The sequence below is a fragment of the Pan paniscus genome, chromosome 18 (assembly GCF_029289425.2).
Source record: "Pan paniscus chromosome 18, NHGRI_mPanPan1-v2.0_pri, whole genome shotgun sequence".
In the NCBI taxonomy this organism is placed as follows: domain Eukaryota; kingdom Metazoa; phylum Chordata; class Mammalia; order Primates; family Hominidae; genus Pan; species Pan paniscus.
This window is the reverse complement of record NC_073267.2, coordinates 4990898-5011442: the sequence shown is the minus strand read 5'-3', so window position 1 is coordinate 5011442 and position 20545 is coordinate 4990898. Positions and strand designations below refer to the sequence as shown.

General features: G+C 51.9%; 2 protein-coding genes across 11 annotated transcripts in view; one reads left to right on the top strand and one right to left on the bottom strand.

Annotated features, from left to right (window-relative positions):
• The window catches only part of HMOX2 (heme oxygenase 2), a 35491-nt gene extending 28601 nt beyond the window's left edge, over positions 1-6890 (bottom strand). The window contains exon 1 of one of the 6 annotated variants that reach the window (XM_057299973.2): positions 6871-6890. The gene's annotated coding sequence lies outside the window, so the exon portion shown is untranslated. Of the gene's footprint in view, positions 1-5248; positions 5404-6870 lie in introns of those variants that run through there. The other 5 variants (XM_003815118.5, XM_055099274.2, XM_055099272.2 and 2 more) reach the window with 5 other exon arrangements.
• A 101-nt stretch (positions 6891-6991) lies between these two features.
• NMRAL1 (NmrA like redox sensor 1) lies at positions 6992-19878 on the top strand. Of its 5 annotated transcripts, none has more exons than XM_034939716.4 (6): positions 6992-7145; positions 7561-7634; positions 12117-12355; positions 15171-15420; positions 17714-17904; positions 19613-19878. In XM_034939716.4, the coding sequence occupies exons 2-6, from the start codon at positions 7595-7597 to the stop codon at positions 19790-19792; spliced, it is 900 nt and encodes a 299-aa protein (XP_034795607.1). In that variant the 5' UTR covers positions 6992-7145; positions 7561-7594; the 3' UTR covers positions 19793-19878. The 5 variants fall into 5 exon arrangements, with proteins under 5 accessions (XP_034795607.1, XP_034795608.1, XP_034795603.1 ...); XM_034939712.3 differs by having other exon boundaries at positions 7048-7308; XM_034939713.3 differs by having other exon boundaries at positions 7049-7295.
• The last annotated feature ends 667 nt before the right edge of the window (positions 19879-20545 follow it).

Genomic DNA, 20545 nt, shown 5'->3' with positions numbered 1-20545 from the left:
CATCAACAAACATTTATCACCCTCTTGAGTACTGTGACTACAAAGAAAGATAACATCTTGCTCTGCACGTCAAGTACCTTTCAATCTAGAGAGAGAGTTAGGTGGAAAAATAAAAAGATAACATAAGGTGTACCATTCTATAAATATTAATTGTGCAATACAGACAACTGTGCTAAAGATAGAGCTTTATGTACCCGACTTTCCAGAACAATTCTGATTTCAAATATCCTGTTCCACCCAATTCTTTCAGTACACCTGTATGCTCAATGACATGTGTTTCGCATAAAAATTATGATCATCACAGCTACTTATGAGGCCAGCCAGTCAACTAGATTAACTAAAATCACGATGGCATTATAATGCCAGATTGTTTTTTTTTTTTCTTTTTGTTTTTTTTTTTTTTTTGAGACGGAGTTTCGCTCTGTCTCCCAGGCTGGAGCGCAGTGGCGCGATCTCTGCTTACTGCAAGCTCCGCCTCCCGGGTTCCCGCCATTCTCCTGCCTCAGCCTCCCGAGTAGCTGGGACTACAGGCGCCCGCCACCATGCCCGGCTAATTTTTTTTTGTATTTTTTAGTAGAGACGGGGTTTCACGTGTTAGCCAGCATGGTCTCGATCTACTGACCTCGTGATCCGCCCGCCTCCGCCTCCCAAAGTGCTGGGATTACAGGTGCGAGCCACCGCACCCGGACCAGATTGTTTTAATCACACTAGTACCTTCTTGCAGCCTTAGCACAGTGCTTTAACAGTAGGCCCTCTATCTCAGACATGAAAACATGAGCAAAACCAAAAATACGAGGCCTGGCCGGGCGCGGTGGCTCACGCCTGTAATCCCAATACTTTGGGAGGCCGAGGTAGGTGGATCACCTGACGTCAGGAGTTTGAGACCAGCCTGGCTAACATGGTGAAACCCCGTCTCTACTAAAAATACAAAAAATTAGCCAGGTGTGGTGGCAGACGCCTATAATCCCAGCTTCTCCAGAGGCTGAGGCAGGAGAATCGCTTAAACCTGGGAGGTGGAAGTTGCAGTGAACCAAGGTCACACCACTGCACTCCAGCCTGGGTGGCAAGAGTGAAACACTGTCTCAAAAAAAAAAAAAAAAATAGTAGGCCCTTAGCCGGGCACGGTCGCTCCACCTCTAATTCTAATTGGGAGGCTGAAGTGGGTGGACCACTTGAGGTCAGGAGTTTGAGACTAGCCTGGCCAACATGGTGAAACCCCGTCTCTACTAAAAATACAAAAATTAACTGGGTGTGGTGGCACACACCTGTAATCCCAGCTACTAGGGAGGCTGAGGAAGAAGAATCACTTGAACTCAGGAGGCAGAGGTTGCAGTGAGCCGAGACGGCGCCACTGCACTCCAGCCCTGGTGACAGAGCAAGACTCTAAGGAAAAAAAAAAAAAAAGGCCGGGTGCTGTGGCTCACGCCTGTAATACTAGCACTTTGGGAGGCCGAGGAGGGTGGTTCGCTTGAGGTCAGGGGCTGGAGACCAGCGTGGCCAACATGGCGAAACCCCATCTCTACCAAAAATACAAAAATTAGCCAGGCATGGTGGTGCATGCCTGTAGTCCCAGTTACTTGGAAGGCTGAGGCAGGAGAACTGCTTGAACCCCAGAGGCAGAGATTGCAGTGAGCTCAGATCAGATCACTGTACTCCAGCCTGGGTGAAAGAGCCAGACTCTGTTTCAAAAAAATAAAAAATAAAAAAGCCGGGCGCAGCGGCTCATGCCTATAACCCCAGCACTTTGGGAGGCCAAGGTGGACGGATCACCTGAGGTCAGGAGTAGGAGACCAGCCCGGCCAACATAGTGAAACCTCATCTCTACTAAAAATGCAAAAATTAGCCAGGCATGGTGGCATACGCCTGTAATCCCAGCTACTCAGGAGACTGAGGCTGGAGAATCGCTTGAACCCAGGAGGCGGAGGTTGCAGTGAGCTGAGATTGTGCCACCACACTCCAGCCTGGGTGACAGAGCAAGACTGTCTCAAAAAAAAAAAAAAAAAAAAATAGAATAAGAAAAAGGCAGGCTGGGTACAAGATACTAGTCTGTTATGCCATTCTTCCCCACAGCCTTTTTAAAGTTACTGAGAACTATGACAGTAATTAGGCCTATAATACTCCCGGGAAGGAAACGAATCTATCTGTGAAACAAAAATTAATTTTTTCCCTAAGCTGAGTGAAGAGAATATCCACTTTGTTGGCTTCTGACATACACACTGACAGCACAGTTCACCAGACAACAATCACCTCTTCTGGCGTCCCTTTACCCAGGTATTCTATTCGCTTACTGCTCTATCTTCCCTGCCAGTCCACTCCCTCCTCTTTCCAGCCTGTGCCTTAGACAAGGACCCCAAACAAGGATCACCTGGGAAACTCCAAAAAACAGATTCCTAGTCATAATCCCAATTTTACCAAAAAAGAAGCGTTTGGAAACCCCTTAGATCGACAAGCAGCATCCAAAGACACCAAAAACTTAGGTTCATCAAGTATTAACTTCCTGCCTCAGCCTCCCAAGTAGCTGAGATCATAGGTATGTGCTAGCATCCTACTTATTGTTCACTCTGATAGAATTTTTTTTTCTTTGAGATGAAGTTTTGCTCTTGTCGCCCAGGCTGGAGTGCAATGGCACGATCTTGGCTCACTGAAACCTCTGCCTCCCAGGTTCAAGCAATTCTCCTTGCTCAGCCTCCCGAGTAGCTGGGATTACAGGCTACTTTTTGCAAGGCTAATTTTTGTATTTTTAGTAGAGACGGGGTTTCACAATGTTAGCCAGGCTGGTCTCGAACTCCTGACCTCAGGTGATCCACCCGCCTTGGTCTCCCAAAGTGCTGGGATTACAGGCGTGAGCCACCGTACCCAGTCTAGGTCAAGTTTTTCATCTCTTTCCTTTCCAAGGAGTTAAAGCTGAATTTCAAATTTTACAGTGAAATACACAATTTTAATTTTCTTTCTTTCTTTTTTTTTTTTTTGAGATGCAGTTTTGCTCCTGTTGCCCAGGCTGGAATGCAGTGGCACAATCTTGGCTCACCGCAACCTCCGCCTCCCAGGTTCAAGTGATTCTCCTGCCTCGGCCTCCCAAGTAGCTCGGATTACAGGCACACGCCACCATGCCCAGCTAATTTTTGTATTATTATTATTTTTTTCTTAGTAGAGATGGGGTTTCTCCATGTTGGTCAGGCTGGTCTCTATCTCCCGACCTCAGGTGATCCGCCCATCTCGGCCTCCCAAAGTGCTGGGATCACAAGCATGAGCCACTGCACCGGGCCCACAATTCTAATTTTCAAATATATCTTCCTCCTGGAGGAGTGATATTCCAGTTTCGGGTGCAATCCTGATGTAGAGCCCAACTGTCCTGTGAAGAGAGTCAGCTGTTAAAAGGAAACCAAAAAATCAAGGTAGCTCTAGCTGTCCAATTTTACAAGTTTTCAACAGACTTGATGAGGGGTGAGCTAAAGGCGGTCAATGCTTTATTGTCTGTAACTCACTGGCACTGGCATTTCTAGAGTTGCTCACGTTCCCCCTTTTGGTGACTCACAGCACTTCAACATGTTGCCACAGCCAAGGAAAAAAGGAAATCAAGTCAGACAATGGAGGAATCACAGGATTTCCCTCTTCACATCCCCAGTTAGATGAGGTCATTCAATGAGTGTGTTTCCAAGGCTCCACAAATTCCCACACCCTCACCAGTGTTTAAACCTGAATGTTTTATCTTATAACTTTTTCTAATTTCACCAAGTAAGCTTATATATGTCTTAACTGTGAACTTCTGATAAGCACAAATTTTGTCTTGTGATAATTTATTTTTTTCTTTTTTGAGACAGGGTCTCACTCTGTCACCCAGGCTGGAGTGCAGTGATGCGATCTCAGCTCACTGCAATCTCCACTTCGTGGGCTCAAGTGATCCTCCAACCTCAAACTCCCCAGTAGCTGGGATTACAGACACGCGCCACCCCGCCCGTTTAACTTTTTTGTATTTTTAGTAGAGACGGGGTTTCACCATGTTGGCCAGGCTGATCTCGAACTCCTGACCTCAGGTGATCCGCCTGCCTCGGCCTCCCAAAGTGCTGGGATTACAGGAGTGAGCCACTGCACCGGCCAGCGTTTCTTTTTTCAATCACACTCCACCTTGTCTGGTTTGTAGCGCCATCAACAAAACACAGTACGTAAGGATGGACAGCCACAGGCCACGACAACCGGCTCATCAGAAGCGATTTTTTTTTTTTTTTTTTTTTTTTTTTAGATGGAGTCTTGCTCTGTCGCCCAGGCTGGAGTGCAATGGCGTGATCTCGGCTCACTGCAACCTCTGCCTCCCGGGTTCAAGCGATTCTCCTGCCTCAGCCTCCTAAGTAGCTGGAGCTACAGGCTCACGTTACCATGCCCGGCTGATTTTTGTATTTTTAGTAGAGACGGGGTTTCACTATGTTAGCCAGGCTGGTCTCGGACTCCTGACCTCAAGCAATCCGCCCGCCCTGGCCTCCCAAAGTGCTGGAATTACAGGCGTGAGCCACCGACCCGGCCCAGACGCGATTTAAATGGCATGACACAGGCAGGCCTCGTGCAAAGACTGCAAGGAGGTCCCGGCAGCTTTTGCAGGGCAATTAATCCACCCAGAGCACTGCGCTCAGAAGGTAATAGGTAAACCCGCGTCCGGACTAACCGGCTGCCCCCACACTTGATCCCTCCCAGTCCGACTCTGCTCCAAGGCGTACCAGGGTTCACTCGTGAAGTCACGACACCCACTCAAGGGGCACTTCCTATAGAGATAAGGGCATTAGAGGAAGGGCAGAGCCCCGGTCAATGCCAACAGCCCGGGAAACAGCCAAGCCGGGCTCCAATCTCTGCCGGCATCCCCTGTCTGCACCGCCGACGCCCCCAGCTACGACCCCGGGGGTCACCTCGCCCAGCATAGCCGTGACGCTGGGAGAGGGTGGGCCCAACGGGGACGCCAAAGAGAGCCGTTCAGGCCTCCCCGCGCCCCCGGGGAGACGACTTCTTGAGAGCGACGTCCGGGGTTTCGCCCTCCCCTGACAGCCCCTCCACGCCCGTCTTCGTCCTTCTGCCCGGCCTCACCCAGCTTCCGGCCGCCCCCGGCCGGGTCTCCCCTCAGACCCGCGCAGGGGACCCAAAGGGCTGTGGCCCGGCCAAGCCCAGGTCCGAAGGCCTGGACCGAGGCAGGGCCCGCGAAGGACGCAGCGCGGTCCGAGAAGCCGGGCGGAAGGAAGGCCCCGGGAGGGCGCAGACAGCTCACCTGCCGCAGGTCGCTGTCGCCTGTCCGCCAGCCTCCAGTCAGCGTGCCCGTCAGCGACTCCCTCAGGCGCCGCAGTCCCTGCAGCCCAGCGGACTGGCGCGAGGCCGGCGCAACGTGGGCACGCAGCGCGGGGCGGGGCCTAGAGATGACACGCCCCTTGTAGCTGACACGCCCTTGCGGGGGGCGGGAAGCGGAGCATGTGGCTTTCCCCAGGTCTCTGGAGGCTGCAGGCTCAGGCTCTGCTCAGCGGGGTAAGTAGGCGTGCTTCGGCAGGAACACTAGTGTTCACAAGAGCCGAGGTGTGTGAGGGTGCCTCAGGGCTGAGCACTTTTCTTCCCCAGTGTGGTTTAATCCTTGTACATCCACTCAGGGTTGTCAACCGTGGCACCACCCACTTGGTCATTTGCCAATGCAATCTGCGAAACTGAATCTCAACTCTGACACCTCGGTTACCAGTCTTGTATCTGATCTCCCTGTTGGATTATTCGCATTCTTCAAACAGCGGCCAGAATGACAGAATGGTTTTTCTTTTTTTGAGACGGAGTTTTGCTCGTCGCCCAGGCTGGAGTGCAATGACGTGATCTCGGCTCACTGCAACCCCCTTCTCCCGGGTTCAAGCGATTCTCCTGCCTTAACCTCCCGAATAGCTGGGATTACAAGCGCCTGCCACCACGCCCGGCTAATTTTTGTATTTTTAGTAGAGACGGGGTTTCACCATGTTGGCCAGGCTGGTCTCGAACTCCTGACCTCAGGTGATCCACCCGCCTCGGCCTCCCAAATCACTGCAATTACAGGCCACCGCACCCTGCCCAGAGTCATTTTTTAGTTTTACTGAACACAAAGAAATTACTGAAATCGTGGGCCGGGTGTGGTGGCTCATGTCTGTAATCCCAGCACTTTGGGAGCCTGAAGCGGGAAGATCACTTGAGGTCAGGAGTTCGAGACCAGCCTGGCCAGCATGTTGAAACCCCGTCTCTACCAAAAATACAAAAAATATTTAGCCGGGCATGGTGGCTCCTGCCTGTAATCCCAGCTACTCAGGAAACTGAGGCAGGAGAATCACTTGAACCCAAGAGGCGGAAGTTGCAGTGAGTCAAGATCGCACCACCACTGCACTCCAGCCTGGGCGACAGAGCAAGACTCCACCTTGAAAACAAAAAACAAAAACAAAAAAAACTGAAATCAGTGCAAGTAGCAGCAACTTCAAAAGTGAGTTAGGGCTGGGCACGGTGGCTCCCACCTGTACTCCCAGCACTTTGGGAGGCTGAGGTGGTGGATCACTTTAAGTCAGGGGTTCGAGACCTGCCTGGTCAACCTGGTGAAACCCCGTCTCTACTAAAAAATACAAAAATTAGCCGGGCTTGGTGGCACATGCTTGTAATCCCAGCTACTCGGGAGGCTGAGGCAGGAGAATCTCTTGAACCCGGGGGGCGGAGGTTGCAGTAAGCCGAGATCGCACCACTGCACACCAGCCTGGGCGACAGACCAAGACACTGTCTCAAAAAAATAAAAATAATAAAATTTTAAAAGTGAGTTAGGCAAAGAAAATATCAAGCGGACAAGGCCTCAAGGGATAAGGGTCATGGACATAGCTTTAATTATCTTTGCCTGACGCCCAATACCTGAAAATTAAGATGTTCATGCAAGATAAAGAGGTAATTTTTCTCCTCCTCCCAGTCGTCACCCGTAGCATCCGGTTAAGAGGCTCTCCACCTCGCTCATTTTGGTCTAACTGGATTTACACAAACTCACTGTGCACGTGCCCGGGGCGGGCAAACCCGGAAAGAACGCCGAGTCCCGCGGGATCCAGGAGGAGCCAACTGCGCCGGAGGAGGGGTTTCGGCCGACACGTCGGGATTGGCGGCTGTAGCCAGGGGTCCTCCGACGCTGGGCTTCCGTGAGCGGCGCTCTGCCGGGTGGGGCCGGAGCTGCGGGGAGGGAGTTGGCGCCTAGCGCGCAGCTCCATCCCCGCCTCTGCAGTGGACTCGGCCGCAGAATCGGGGTCCCGGGCTCCTGGAACTTGTCCCGCCCAGGCCGCGGCGAGGAGGTCACTCCAGCCGGTGGGACCCGGGCCGGGGGACGGGTGACTGGAACCGGGGGAGGCGGGAAGGAGGAGGGGGATCGGGCCCAAGGGACACGAGGTGGGTCGCGGGACCCCGATATCTCGGGACAGGGCCGAGATATCTGGGCCGCTCCGGGCCCAGCCGCCCCCTTCGACACATACTCGGTGCATAGACAATGGGGGTGTCCTTTGTCGCTCCTGGCGGGAACCCCGGCCCCACCCCCAACTCCACGCCTCCCATTACCCCCAGATCTCTGGACCGCATTCGTCCCATTCTCGTCCTCATGGTGGACAAGAAACTGGTGGTGGTTTTCGGAGGCACAGGTGAGCCAAACCCCAGACTGGGGCCCTTGCAGAGCCAGGGCGCCTAGCCCTGAAGACCGCCCGTCCTGGGGTCTGCAGGGAGGGGTAAGGTCACTGGGATCCCCGACCCGGGTTGGGGCTGTGGTCGCAGGAACGAGGCCCAAATTGCTTTCCAATTTTTTTTTTTGGACGGAGTTTTGCTCTGTCACCCAGGCTGCAGTGCGATGGCACGATCTCGGCTCATTGCAACCTTTGCCTTCAGGGTTGAAGCGATTCTCCTGTCTCAGCCTCCCGAGTAGCTGGGATTACAAGGGCATGCCACCACGCCCGGCTAATTTTTGTATTTTTAGTAGAGACGGGGTTTCATCATATTGTTCAGGCTGGTCTCAAACTCCTGACCTCAGGTGATGACCCGCCTCGGCCTCCCAAAGTGCAGGTATTACAGGCATGAACCACCACGCCAGACCTGCTTTCCAAATTAAAAAAAAATAAGTTACTTAACTTATTTGAATAGGAGTACTTGAACATGATACCAAAATTAAATCTTCTTCCTAGCCTCCTCTTCCACCTCATCCATCGCTGTTACCAAGTTTCTTGAATATCCTGCCAGAGTAGATAACATGTTATCGTTTTTTCAAATGATAGCATATTATTTCATTCCTATTTTTTCTTATTTATACATATTTAATATCTCTAACAGCTTTATTGAGATATAATTCACGTACTATACAATCTACCTGTTTAAAGTGTGCAACTCACTGGTTTCTAGTGTATTCATAGAATTGTACAACCATCACCACAATCAATTTTAGAAAATTTCCATCACTCCAAAAAGAAACTCTGGCCCAGGTGCAGTGGCTCAACCCTGTAATCCCAGCACTTTAGTTGGACCAAATGGTTAGATCGCTTGAGCTCAGGTGTTTGAGACCAGCCTGAGCAACAGGGCAAAATCTCATCTCTACAAAAAAATACAAAAATTAGTGGGGCGTGGTGTCATGCACCTATAGCTACCTGGGAGGTTGAGGTGGGAGGATCACCTGAGTCCAGCAGGTCAAGGCTGCAGTGACCTGATTGTGCCACTGCACTCCAGCCTGGGCAACAGAGTGAGACCTGATCTCAAAAAAAAAAAAAAAAAAGAACTCCATGAACCCGTGAACAGTTACTCCCCATTCTTACTCCTCCCAGCCAACCCCTAGAAAGCTCCAATCTACTTTTGGTTTCTATGGATTTGTCTATTCGGGACATTTCATATGAATAAAATCATAATATATAGCCTTTTCTCTCTGGCTTCTTTAGTTAGCATGTTTTCAAGGTTTGTTCATGTTGTAGTGTGTGTCCGGGCTTTACTCTTTTTTTTTTTTGAGACAGAGTCCCGCTCTGTTGCCCAGGCAGCAGTGCAGTGGCGTGATCTCTGCTCACTGCAACTTCTGCCACTCGGGTTCAAGCGATTCTCCTGTCTTACCCTCCTGAGTAGCAGGGACTATAGGCGTGAGCCACCATGCCTGGCTAATTTTTGTATTTTTAGTAGAGATGGGGTTTTGCCATGTGGCCAGGCTGGTCTCAAACTCCTGACCTCAGGTGATCTGCCCACTTCAGCTTCCTAAAGTGCTGGGATTAGAGGCTTGAGCCACCGCGCCCGGCCAACTTTACTTTTTTATTTTTAAGACAGAGTTTCTCTCTTGTTGCCCAGGCTGGAGTGCAATGGTGTGATCTCTGCTCGCTGCAACCTCTGCCTCCCGGGTTCAAGCAATTCTCCTGCCTCAGCCTCCCAAGTAGCTGGGATTACAGGTGTGCACCACCACACCCAGCTAATTTTGTATTTTTTAGTAGAGACGGGGTTTCACCATGTTGGTCAGGCTGGTCTCGAACTCCTGACAGCTTTACTTATTTTTATGGCTGAGTAATATTCCACCGTATGGATAGACCATATTCTGTTTGTCCATTCATCAGTGGATGGATACTTGATTTATTTCCACTTTTTGGCTATTATGAATAATGCTGCCATGGAACATTGGTGTACACTTTTTTCTGAGTCAGGGTCTTGCTCTGTTGCCCAGGCTGGAGTGCAGTGGCTCAATCATCACTCACTACAGCTTTGACTTCCAAGCCTCAAGCAATCCTCCTGCCTCATTCTCCTGAGTAGCTGGGACTTCAGATGAGCGCTAACAGGCCCAGCTGATTTTTTAATTTTTTGTAGAGACTGGGTCTCACCCTGCTGCCCAGGCTGGTCTCAAACTCCTGGCCTCAAGCAAAACCCATCCCCCTTACCCTCCCAAAGTGCTTAGATTACAGGTATGAGCTACTGTGCCCGGCCTCAGTCCTTATTTTTGATGCATTTTTGTGTAAATTGCAGATATGTGTACACCGCCCTTCCATACTAAAGCATGCATAACATTAGCTAGAATTCAGTATTTGTTTATAGATTATTTTTAATTATGAGGTAAAATATACATATAATAAAGAATTTTTTTTTTTTTTTTTTTGGAGACAGGGCCTTACTCTGTTACCCAGGCTGGCGTGCAGTGGTGTGATCACGGCTCACTGCAGCCTCAACCTCCCGGGTTCAGGCTTTCCTCCAGCCTCAGCCTCCCTGGTAGCTGGGACTACAGGCACATGCCACCACGCCCAGCTAATTTTTGTATTTTTTTGTAGAGATATGGTTTCACCATGTTGCCCAGGCTGGTCTCAAACTCCTGGGCTCAAGAGATCTGCGTGCCTCAGCCTCCCAAAGTGTCAGGATTACAGGCATGAGCCCCTGGGCCCAGCTGCAACGGGCAAAATCTTAAGGGTACATCTGACAGATGCGCATGCCTGTGTGACTCAAGCTCCATCGAGATCTGAATAAGTTTTTGTATTCCTTTCTGTTAACTATTTTTCTTTGTCTCGTTTTTGAGCAGATCTGAATATGGTTGTGTATCTGAATATGGCTTTATATTCTACTTCAGGAAGAATTCAAATCCCATCAAGATCTGAATATGGTTTTTTCTTTTGTTTTGAGACAGAGTCTCACTGTGTCACCCAGGCTGGAGTGCAGTGGCCCAATCTCGGCTCACTGCAACCTCTGCCACCCTGGTTCAAGCGATTCTCCTGCCTCAGCCTCCCAAGTAGCTGGGATTACAGGCTCCACCATGCCCAGCTAAGTTTTTTTTTTTTTTTTTTTTTGAGACGGAGTCTCGCTCTGTCGTCCAGGCTGGAGTGCAGTGGCGCGATCTCGGCTCACTGCAAGCTCCACCTCCTGGGTTCATGCCATTCTCCTGCCTCAGTCTCCCGAGTAGCTGGGACTACAGGCGCCCGCCACCACGCCCGGCTAAGTTTTTGTATTTTTAGTAGAGACAGGGTTTCACCGTGTTAGCCAGGATGGTCTCGATCTCCTGACCTCATGATCCGCCCGCCTCGGCCTCCCAAAGTGCTAGGATTACAGCCACTGCACCCAGCCTGAATATGGTTTTGTATTCTACTTTTTTTACTTTATTACATCACAAATATTTTTACCTTTATTTTTTTGAGACCAAGTTTCGCTCTTGTTGCCCAGGCTGGAGTGCAATGGCGCGATCTCGGCTCACCGCAACCTCTGCCTCCTGGGTTCAAGCGATTCTCCTGCGTCAGCCTCTCGAGTAGCTGGGATTACAGCCATGTGCCACCACGCCTAGCTAATTTTGTATTTTTAGTAGAGACAGTGGTTTCTCCATGTTGGTCAGGCTGTTCTCAAACTCCCAACTTCAGGTGATCTACCCGCCTCAGCCTCTCAAAGTGCTGGGATTACAGGTGTGAGCCACTGCACCAGGCCCTTTTTTTTTTTTTTTTTTTTTTTTGAGAGGGAATCTCACTTTGTCACCCAGGCTGGAGTGCAGTGGCGTGATCTGGGCTCACTGCAACCTCCGCCTCCTGTGTTCAAGCGATTCTCCTGCCTTAGCCTCCTGAGTAGCTGTGACTACAGGCGGGTGCCACCACGCCCGGCTAAGTTTGTATTTTTAGCAGAGACAGGGTTTCACTGTGTTAGCCAGGATGGTCTCGGTCTCCTTACCTGGTGATCCACTCGGCCTGGCTCCCAAAGTGCATGGTGGCGTGAGCCACCATGCCTGGCCTTTTTTTTTTTTTTTTTAATACAGATTCTCGCTGTGTCACCCAGGCTGTGGTGCAGTGGCGCAATCTCAGCTCACTGCAACCTCCGCCTCCTGGGTTCCAGCAATTCTCGTGCCTCAGCCTCCTGAGTAGCTGGGAGTACAGGCATGTGCCTTCACACCCAGCTAATTTTTGTATTTTTTGATAGAGGCGGGGTTTCACCAAGCCAAGATCGTGCCACTGCACTTCAGCCTGGGTGATAGAGTGAGACTCCATCTCAAAAAAATAAAATAAATAAAATAAAAATACCTGAATGAGAATCGTCGTTGAGAAGGTTTCCTGGATGTTCCTTGCTGTGGTGGAGCACTCCCTTCGGGGTTTCGCCCTTCATTGGGACTTTCAGGTAGGTCTGACCTGAGAGGTCTTTTTGATTCTTTGTAGGTGCCCAGGGTGGCTCCGTGGCCCGCACACTCCTGGAAGATGGGACATTCAAGGTTCGAGTGGTGACCCGAAACCCTAGGAAGAAGGCAGCAAAGGAGCTGAGGCTGCAAGGTGCAGAAGTAGTGCAGGGAGACCAAGATGACCAGGTCAGCATGGAGCTGGCCCTGAATGGGGCTTACGCCACCTTCATCGTGACCAATTACTGGGAGAGCTGCAGCCAGGAGCAGGAGGTCAAGCAGGTGAGGGCAGGCAGGAGCTGCAGGGAGGCCCGGCCGGGCTAGGAGCAGAGCGCCTGGGAGGAGCTCCGACTCTGCAGGGAGGGTCGACCACTGCAGGCCTTTCCCTCTTCTTCATGCCTCTGCCTGCTCTAGGCTGTGAAGCAGGTGGACGCTGTTGCTTTCTCATCCAATTACTTTTTTTTTTTTTTTTTGAGGCCGTCTCAGTCTCAGTGAGCAACCACGCCTGGCCTGTTTGTTTTTTTTTTTAATCAAAAATGTTAGAAGTTTTTTTTTTAAAGTAATTTCCACTTTTATTTTAGATTCAGGGGTACATGCACAGGTTTGTTACATTGGTATATTGAGTGATGCTGAGGTCTGGGGTGTGACTGGACCTGTCACCCAGGTAGTGGGCACAGTACCCAGTAGGTAGGTTTTCAACCCTTGCCTCCCTCCCTCCCGTGGTCCCCAGTGTCTGTTGTTGCCTTCATGTCCACGTGTACCCATCCAAACTTGTTATTAGCCTTGACCCTTTCTTCAATTATGGTCTTACCTAGAAGCCCATTATATAGAGCAGACAAAGACAACTTCTCTGATTAACGCAGATCTTTTTTTTTTTTTTTTTTGAGACTGAGTCTTGCTCTGTCGCCCAGGCCGGAGCGCAGTGGGGTGATCTCGGCTCACTGCAACCTCTGCCTCCCAGATTCAAGCAATTCTCCTGCCTCAGCCTCCCTAGTAGCTGGGATTATAGGTGTGCACCAGCACACCCAACTAATTTTTGTATTTTTAGTAGAGACGGGGTTTCACCATGTTGGCCAGGCTGGTCTTGAACTCCTGACCTCAGGTGATCTGCCCACCTCAGCCTCCCAAAGTGCTGGGATTACAGGCATAAGCCACATGCCCGGCCCTAAGCAGATCTTATTTCTTTCTTTATTTTGTGAGACCGAGTTTCGCTTTTGTTGCCCAGGCTGGCATGCAATGGCGCAATCTTGGCTCACCGCAACCTCCGCCTCCTGGGTTCAAGTTATTCTCCTGCCTCAGCCTCCCGAATAGCTGAGATTACATGCATGCGTCACCATGCCCTGGTAATGTTTTTGTATTTTTAGTACAGACGGGGTTTCTCCATGTTGGTCAAGCTGGTCTTGAACTCCCGGCCTCAGGTGATCCGCCTGCCTCGGCCTCCCAAAGTGCTGGGACTGCAGGCATGAGCCACTGCGCCCAGCCCAGCAGATCTTATTTCTAATCCTGGTGATTCCCTGTGGGCTTCCTGGTACTGTCATGAAAAAGGACCACAATCCACGTGGCTTAAAACCATAGAAATCAGCTGGGCACAGTGGCTCATGCTTGTAATCCCCGCACTTTGGGAGGCCGAGGCAGGCAGATCACTTGAAGTCAGGAGTTTGAGACCATCCTGGCCAACACAGTGAAACCCTGTCTCTACTAAAAATACAAAAATTAGCTGGGCATGGTGGTGGGCGCCTGTAATCCCAGCTACTCAGGAGGCTGAGGCAGGAGAATTGCTTGAACCCAAGAGGCGGAGGTTGCAGTGAGCCAAGATTGCGCCACTGCACTCCGGCCTGAGCGACAGAGCTAGACTCTGTCTCAAAAACAAAAACAAAAACCATAGAAATCGATTCTCTGATATTCTAGAAGCTAGAAGTTCAAAATCAAGGTGTCAGCAATGTCACCCTCTCTCCAGAGGCTTGGAGGCCAGGCGTGGTAGTTTATGCTTGTAATCCCAGCACTTTGGGAGGCTGAGGTGGGCAGATCACTTAAGGTCAGGAGTTCAAGACCAGCCTGGCCAACACAGCAAAACCCTGTCTCTACAAAAAATACAAAAATTAGCCAGGCATGGTGGCGGGCGCTTGTAGTCCCAACGACTCAGGAGGATGAGGCAGGAGAATTGCTTGAATCCAGGAAGCGGAGGCTGCAGTGAGCAGAGATCACGCCACTGCACTCCTGCCTGGGTGACAGAGTGAGAGTCCATCTTAAAAAACAAAACAAAACAAGGGGTTTGAGGGAAATCCTTCTTCACCGTTTCTGGCTTCTCATGGCTCCAGGTGTTCCTGGGCTTGTGGCCACAAAGCTCCAATCTCCGCTTCCCTCTTCGCATGGCCTTCTCCAGGTGTTGTCTCTTCTCCCGTCTCTTATCAGTACCCTGGTTACTGGATTTAGCGCCTATCTAGTTAGTGCAGGATGTTCCCATCTCAAGATCCTTCACGTAATTACATCTGCCAAGACCCTTTTTCCGAATAAGGTCACATTCACAGTTTTCAGGAATGAGGATGCGGCGTATCTTTTTGGAGGCCACCATCCGAATCCCTGCATCACCTCATGCAGTAGGTAGTGTTGTCATCTGCATTTTACCAGCGAGGTCAGGATGGTGCCATCACTTCTCTGGGGTCACACTGCTCGTACATGGCAGAGCCTGATTTGAACCTAGGCAGCTGTGGTGCCTCTGTATAGCCTCCCAGGGCTCTCCAAGGAAGATGGCTGAGCTCCATGGGCAGGGTGTTCTCACACCAGCAGAGATGGGATGTGTGCATTCTCCTTTGGGCCTCCATGCAGGCCGTCCCCCTGCAGCCGACCTGCCCCCCCGTCCTATGTTGCACATGGTGGGCCAGAGTCAGTGGCTGGTAGAAGGCTTCCGGGGCTGTGTTAACGGGCGTGGTGTCATGTGTGAACATCATTCCAGGAGAGGGGGCCTCCTCAGGGGTAAGTGGGGTCTAGCTGTTAACCTCGCAGATGGTGGCCGCTCCAGGATTAGAACACTGGGGCTGTGACCAGGGACAGACATCCTTCTTCTGAGCCTTGTGATCTCTCCTTCCCTGCCCTCCAGGGGAAGCTGCTCGCTGATCTGGCCAGGCGCCTGGGCCTCCACTATGTAGTCTACAGCGGCCTGGAGAACATCAAGAAGCTGACGGCAGGGAGATTGGCCGCCGCGCACTTTGACGGCAAAGGGGAGGTGGAGGAATATTTCCGGGACATTGGCGTTCCCATGACCAGTGTGCGGCTGCCCTGCTATTTTGAGAACCTCCTCTCCCACTTCTTGCCCCAGAAAGCCCCAGACGGAAAGAGCTACTTGCTGAGTAAGTGCCCTTTCTCGCACACGGTGAGGCAGAGCTCTCGCCCTGTAAAGCCGTTGGTGTAGCAGACCGCGGGCCGCTGTCACGTGGTGCCAGGTTCAAGCCGTGGCTCCCTCACGTTAGGCCCAGGACTGAGCACATCCTGTCAGCTTGCGGGGCCTCAGCTTCCTGTTCTGTGAGATGGGCTCTATACCAATGTTCGCAGGGGTGGCAAGATCTACTGAGATGGTGGTGACGCGATATTCGCTTGGTCCGTTGGAAGGCTTTACAGAGAGGACCTAGTGATTGTCAGTTCTCCTTCAAAGATGAGGAGGGCCGGGCGCTGTGGCTTATGCCTGTAATCCCAGCACTTTGGGAGGCTGAGGCGGGGAGACCAGCCTGGCCAACATGGTGAAACCCCATCTCTACTAAAAATACAAAAATTAGCTGGGCGTGGTGCCACCCACCTGTAGTGGCAGCTACTAGGGAGGCTGAGGCAGGGGAATCGCTTGAACCCAGGAGGTGGAGGTTGCAGTGAGTCGAGATTGTGCCACTGCACTCTAGCCTAGGCGACAAGAGCAACACTCCGTCTCAAAACAAACAAAACAAAACAAAACAAAAAAACCAAAGACGAGGAGAGGATTTGGAAAATGAAGTTCAGTTGCAGATTTCACAAACTAGGAAAGCTCTTTCTTCTCAGTGCCCATTGGGGCTATAAACAGGTTAGGTGCACTGGCCCTGGCTGGGAACAAGGCTCACCCAACCTGTGTCCTGCTGGTCACTCAGTGATCAGGGCAGGAGGGGTTGGTGCCTCTGGCTGGCCACTCCTTACCCTCTGCTTGAATGCCAGGTCACCCTCGCATAAGGGCCCAGCCCATGGGAGTCCTGCTCACCTGGCGGGCCGAGTCTGGTGGTAGCAGTAGCCCCTTGGTACCACCATTTATTATAGTTTGCAAAGCTGGCCAGGCGCAGTGGCTTACGCCTGTAATCCCAGCACTCTGGGAAGCCGAGGTGGGCAGACCACCAGGTCAGGAGTTCGAGACCAGCCTGGCCAGCATGGTGTGAAACCCCATCTCTACTAAAAATACAAAAATTAGCCAGCCCGGCATGGTGGTGCACGCCTGTAATCCCAGCTACTCGGGAGGCTGAGGCAGGAGAATCGCTTGAACCCAGGAGGCAGAGGTTGCAGTGAGCCGAGATCGTGGCACTGCACTCCAGCCTGGGTGACAGAGCGAGACCCCGTCTCAAAAAAAAAAGGCCGGGCACGGTGGCTTACGCCTGTAATCCCAGCACTTTGGGAGGCCAAGGAGGGCAGATCACGAGGTCAGGAGATCGAGACCATCATGGCTAACTTGATGAAAGCCCTGTCTCTACTAAAAATACAAAAACTTAGCCGGGTGTGGTGGCAGGCGCCTGTAGTCCCAGCTACTCGGGAGGCTGAGGCAGGAGAATGGTGTGAACCCGGGAGGTGGAGCTTGTGGTGAGCCAAGATTGCGCCACTGCACTCCAGCCTGGGTGACAGAGCGAGACTCCATCTCAAAAAAAAAAAACAAAAACCTGCAGTCAGTGATATCTCCTGCTCCGGTCTCTGCGCTCTGTGCCCTCGAGCTCCCAGGTGATCTGAACAGGAAGCTGCACTGGCCCCCGTCTCTAGGTAAGGAGGATGGGACCCGAGCATTCCACAGGCCACACCCAGACAGTTGCCAGCCTCCCCATCTACAAAACCTCAGCCTGGAAGTTTGCGAGTCATTCATTCATTCAGGATTTATGAAGCATTTATCATGGACGTGCTGCTCTAGGCCAGCCGTTGGTGTCTGGTTAATCAGGATTCCTGGTAAGTGAGTTGGTATTTGGAGTATCTACTCAGAGGTGGACATTCCAGCTTCCAGGAATCTAGGATATGACAGAGTACTTCAGGCTGGTGCCTCCAGATTAGCGGAGACCCTGGGCTCCAGCCACACTCTCTGTAGCAGCTTTCAGAGTCCTTTTCCTTTGTCCCTTCTCTGTCATCCTAGCACTGAGAGAGCTGGGCAGGCCCAGGTTCTTAGCCCCATTCTAGGAATGCAGCGACCCAGGCTCAGAGAGCCTCAACAGCCTGCCCTAGGTGGCAGTACCCGGATTCCATCCCGTTTCCTGACTCAATTCCACTGCTGCCTCTGTGCTACCACAAATAGCAAGACTTGTCTTAGCTATGCCCGAGTGCTGGAGTGTGCAGCTGACTGCTGGGAAGAACCAGCTTGGACCCTTTGGAGAGGGGCTCTGTCCCTGCCCCTGTCTGCCCTCGGGACATATACCAGCTCACGTCTGTGCCCCACAGGCTTGCCCACAGGTGACGTTCCCATGGATGGCATGTCCGTGTCTGACCTGGGTCCTGTGGTGCTCAGCCTTTTGAAGATGCCAGAAAAATACGTCGGCCAGAACATCGGGCTGAGCACTTGCAGGCACACGGCCGAGGAGTACGCTGCCCTGCTCACCAAGCACACCCGCAAGGTCGTGCACGATGCCAAGGTGGGCCTCCCGCCCCAGGTGACTCAGGCATCCTTGTCAGGGCTTTCTAGCTCCCATAGGGAGGGTGTGTCCAGGGCTGCCCACACCTCTGGGCAGTACATCTAAATTCATTCGTTCATCGTCAACGTTTATTTTCTGCTGTTCCAGGAGCTAACTGGCCACAGAGTGAAATTTCTGGCTTAGATGTTTTGACCAAATAGAGAGAAAAGCTTCCAGGAGGAGAGGGCCATAGGAGCCAAGGCAAGGAGGGGTGAAAATGCAGGCCCTGCCGGGCTCCTCTGTGGGAGGGGATTTGAAGAGAAAAGAGTCTGGAAAGATAGACCCGACCCCTCCCCTGTGGTAGGGGATTTAAAGGGAAAGAGGCTAGAAAGATAGGCCCGACCCTTGCCCCCAGTGGCCTGGCTGGGTGGGCAGGAGGCCTACTGGACAGACTCTTGGGTACCTGGTTTCTAATGTTTGTCATTACCATTAGGAAAGTAAGACATACTCATTAAAGAATCTGGGAGGCTGGGTGCAGTGTCTCACGCCTGTAATCCCAGCACTTTGGGAGGCCGAGGCAGGTGGATCACCTGAGGTCAGGAGTTTGAGACCAGCCTGGCCAACAGGGTGAAACCCTGTCTCTACTAAAAATAAACAAATTAGCCGGGTGTGGTAGCAGGCACCTGTAATCCCAGCTACTTGGGAGGCTGAGGCAAGAGAATCGCTTGAACTCAGGAGGCAGAGTTTGCAGCGAGCCGAGATGCCACTGCACTCCAGACTGGGTGACAGAGTGAGACTCCAACTCCAAAAAAAAAAAAAAAAAAAAGAATCTGGGAAACACTGGAGTCCTTAAAAGACGAAAGTTGGGTCAGGCGCGGTAGCTCACACCTGTAATCCTAGCACTTTGGGAGGCTGAGGCGGGCAATTACAAGGTCAGGAGATCGAGACCATCCTGACTAACACGGTGAAACCCCGTCTCTACTAAAAATACAAAAAATTAGCCCGGCGTGGTGGGCCTAACTCCTGGGCTCAAGCGATCCTCCCACCTCCACCTCCCAAAGTGCTGGGATGACAGGTGTGAGCCACCGTGTCTGGTCAAGCTTTGGTTTTTGAGAAAGAAAGTGATGCAGGCAGGTCTCTGATTTGGAAGGGACTGAGATATTTTCGTCTCATGATCTGAAAATAATAGTCTTTTTATTTATTCATTTTTGAGACAGGGTCTCACTCTTGTTGCCCAGGCTGGAGTACAGTGGGGTGATCTCAGCTCACTGCAACCTCCACCTCCTGGTTTCAAGCGATTCTCCTGTCTCAGCCTCCTAAGTAGCTGGGATTACACGCACCTACCACCAGGCCGGCTAATTTTTGTATTTTTGAAAGAGACGGGGTTTTATCGTGTTGGCCACGCTGGTCTCGAACTCCTGGCCTCAAGAAATTTGCCTGCCTCAGCCTCCCAAAGTGCAGGGATTACGGGCATGAGCCACAGCATCTGGCCAAGAACAATCTTTAAACTGATCTAGAATGTCAGGCAGCTCAGGAGAGCAGCAGTTTCTGAACTTTCGGCTCTTAGAAGTTTTCAGATGACCTTGTACGGAGAACCTGGGTCAGGGACCGAGACAATAGTGGCTCTGGGTGTAGCAGGTCGGGAGACCCCAGCCCATCCGGCCTCCCTGCCCCGCCACCTCCCGGGGCACTGGAGGACGCCGGCCATGACAGGCTCCTCTGCTTCCAGATGACTCCTGAGGACTACGAAAAGCTTGGCTTTCCCGGTGCCCGGGACCTGGCCAACATGTTCCGTTTCTATGCCCTGAGACCCGACCGTGACATCGAGCTGACCCTGAGACTCAACCCCAAGGCCCTGACGCTGGACCAGTGGCTGGAACAGCACAAAGGGGACTTCACCCTGCTGTGACCTGCCCGCCTCGCGGCCCCTTGTGGGGGTCGGGGGCACCAGAGGGGCAGAGGCACCAACATCTGAATAAAGCCATTGTTCTCCCAGATGGCTTCCAGAAGAAGAGGACTCTGCTTCCAGGACTTGGGTTGGGGTGGTAGTTGTGTACCAACACAACAGTAAGTGGTTGGGGGGGGTCCGGGGCTGTACCAACACAGCAGTAAGTTGGAGGCGGGGGTCCAGGGCTGTACCAACACAGCAGTAAGTGAGGGGATCCGGGGCTGTACCATCACAGCAGTAAGGGGGGCTGCAGGGCTGTACCAACACAGCAGTAAGGGAGGGTCCAGGGCTGAAGCGATCACTTGGTGACTGGGACGAGTGACCTAAACGTGTTTAGTCAGACAGGTGTGAAGTGGCCTGTTCTGACCTCAGCTAGCAGAACAGCTCTGACCAGCAGCCTCTGTTCCCACATTTGAAATTCATTCACAGACGGGGACATAGCACAGGACACAGAGGAGCCCCAGGAGCCGAGCTTCTGACACACCCCTTTCATCTCCAGAGCTAGTGAGGCCATCTGCACATGTGAACTGGAGACAGGCTCTGCAGGGAGGCGGGGGAGATATGGGCTTCTCCCTTTCTCTCCTCATCCTTGTCCTGGAAGGAGCCGGCCTTGGGGTACCATCCTGGACACAGGTGAACTTCAAACAGGTTGGAAAAAGGAAAATCGGATGTGGCAGAGCTGTGGTCCACAACGCACAGTAATTGGACACTGCT

What these genes read in the sequence shown, in the direction of transcription:
- NMRAL1 (XM_034939716.4), top strand. Translation starts at nt 7,595, where the DNA reads ATGGTGGACAAGAAACTGGTGGTGGTTTTCGGAGGCACAG. An exon ending in AGGAGCAGGAGGTCAAGCAG is followed by an intron (nt 12,356 to 15,170) that starts GTGAGGGCAGGC and finishes CCTGCCCTCCAG; the next exon opens with GGGAAGCTGCTCGCTGATCT. An exon ending in AGGTCGTGCACGATGCCAAG is followed by an intron (nt 17,905 to 19,612) that starts GTGGGCCTCCCG and finishes CTCTGCTTCCAG; the next exon opens with ATGACTCCTGAGGACTACGA.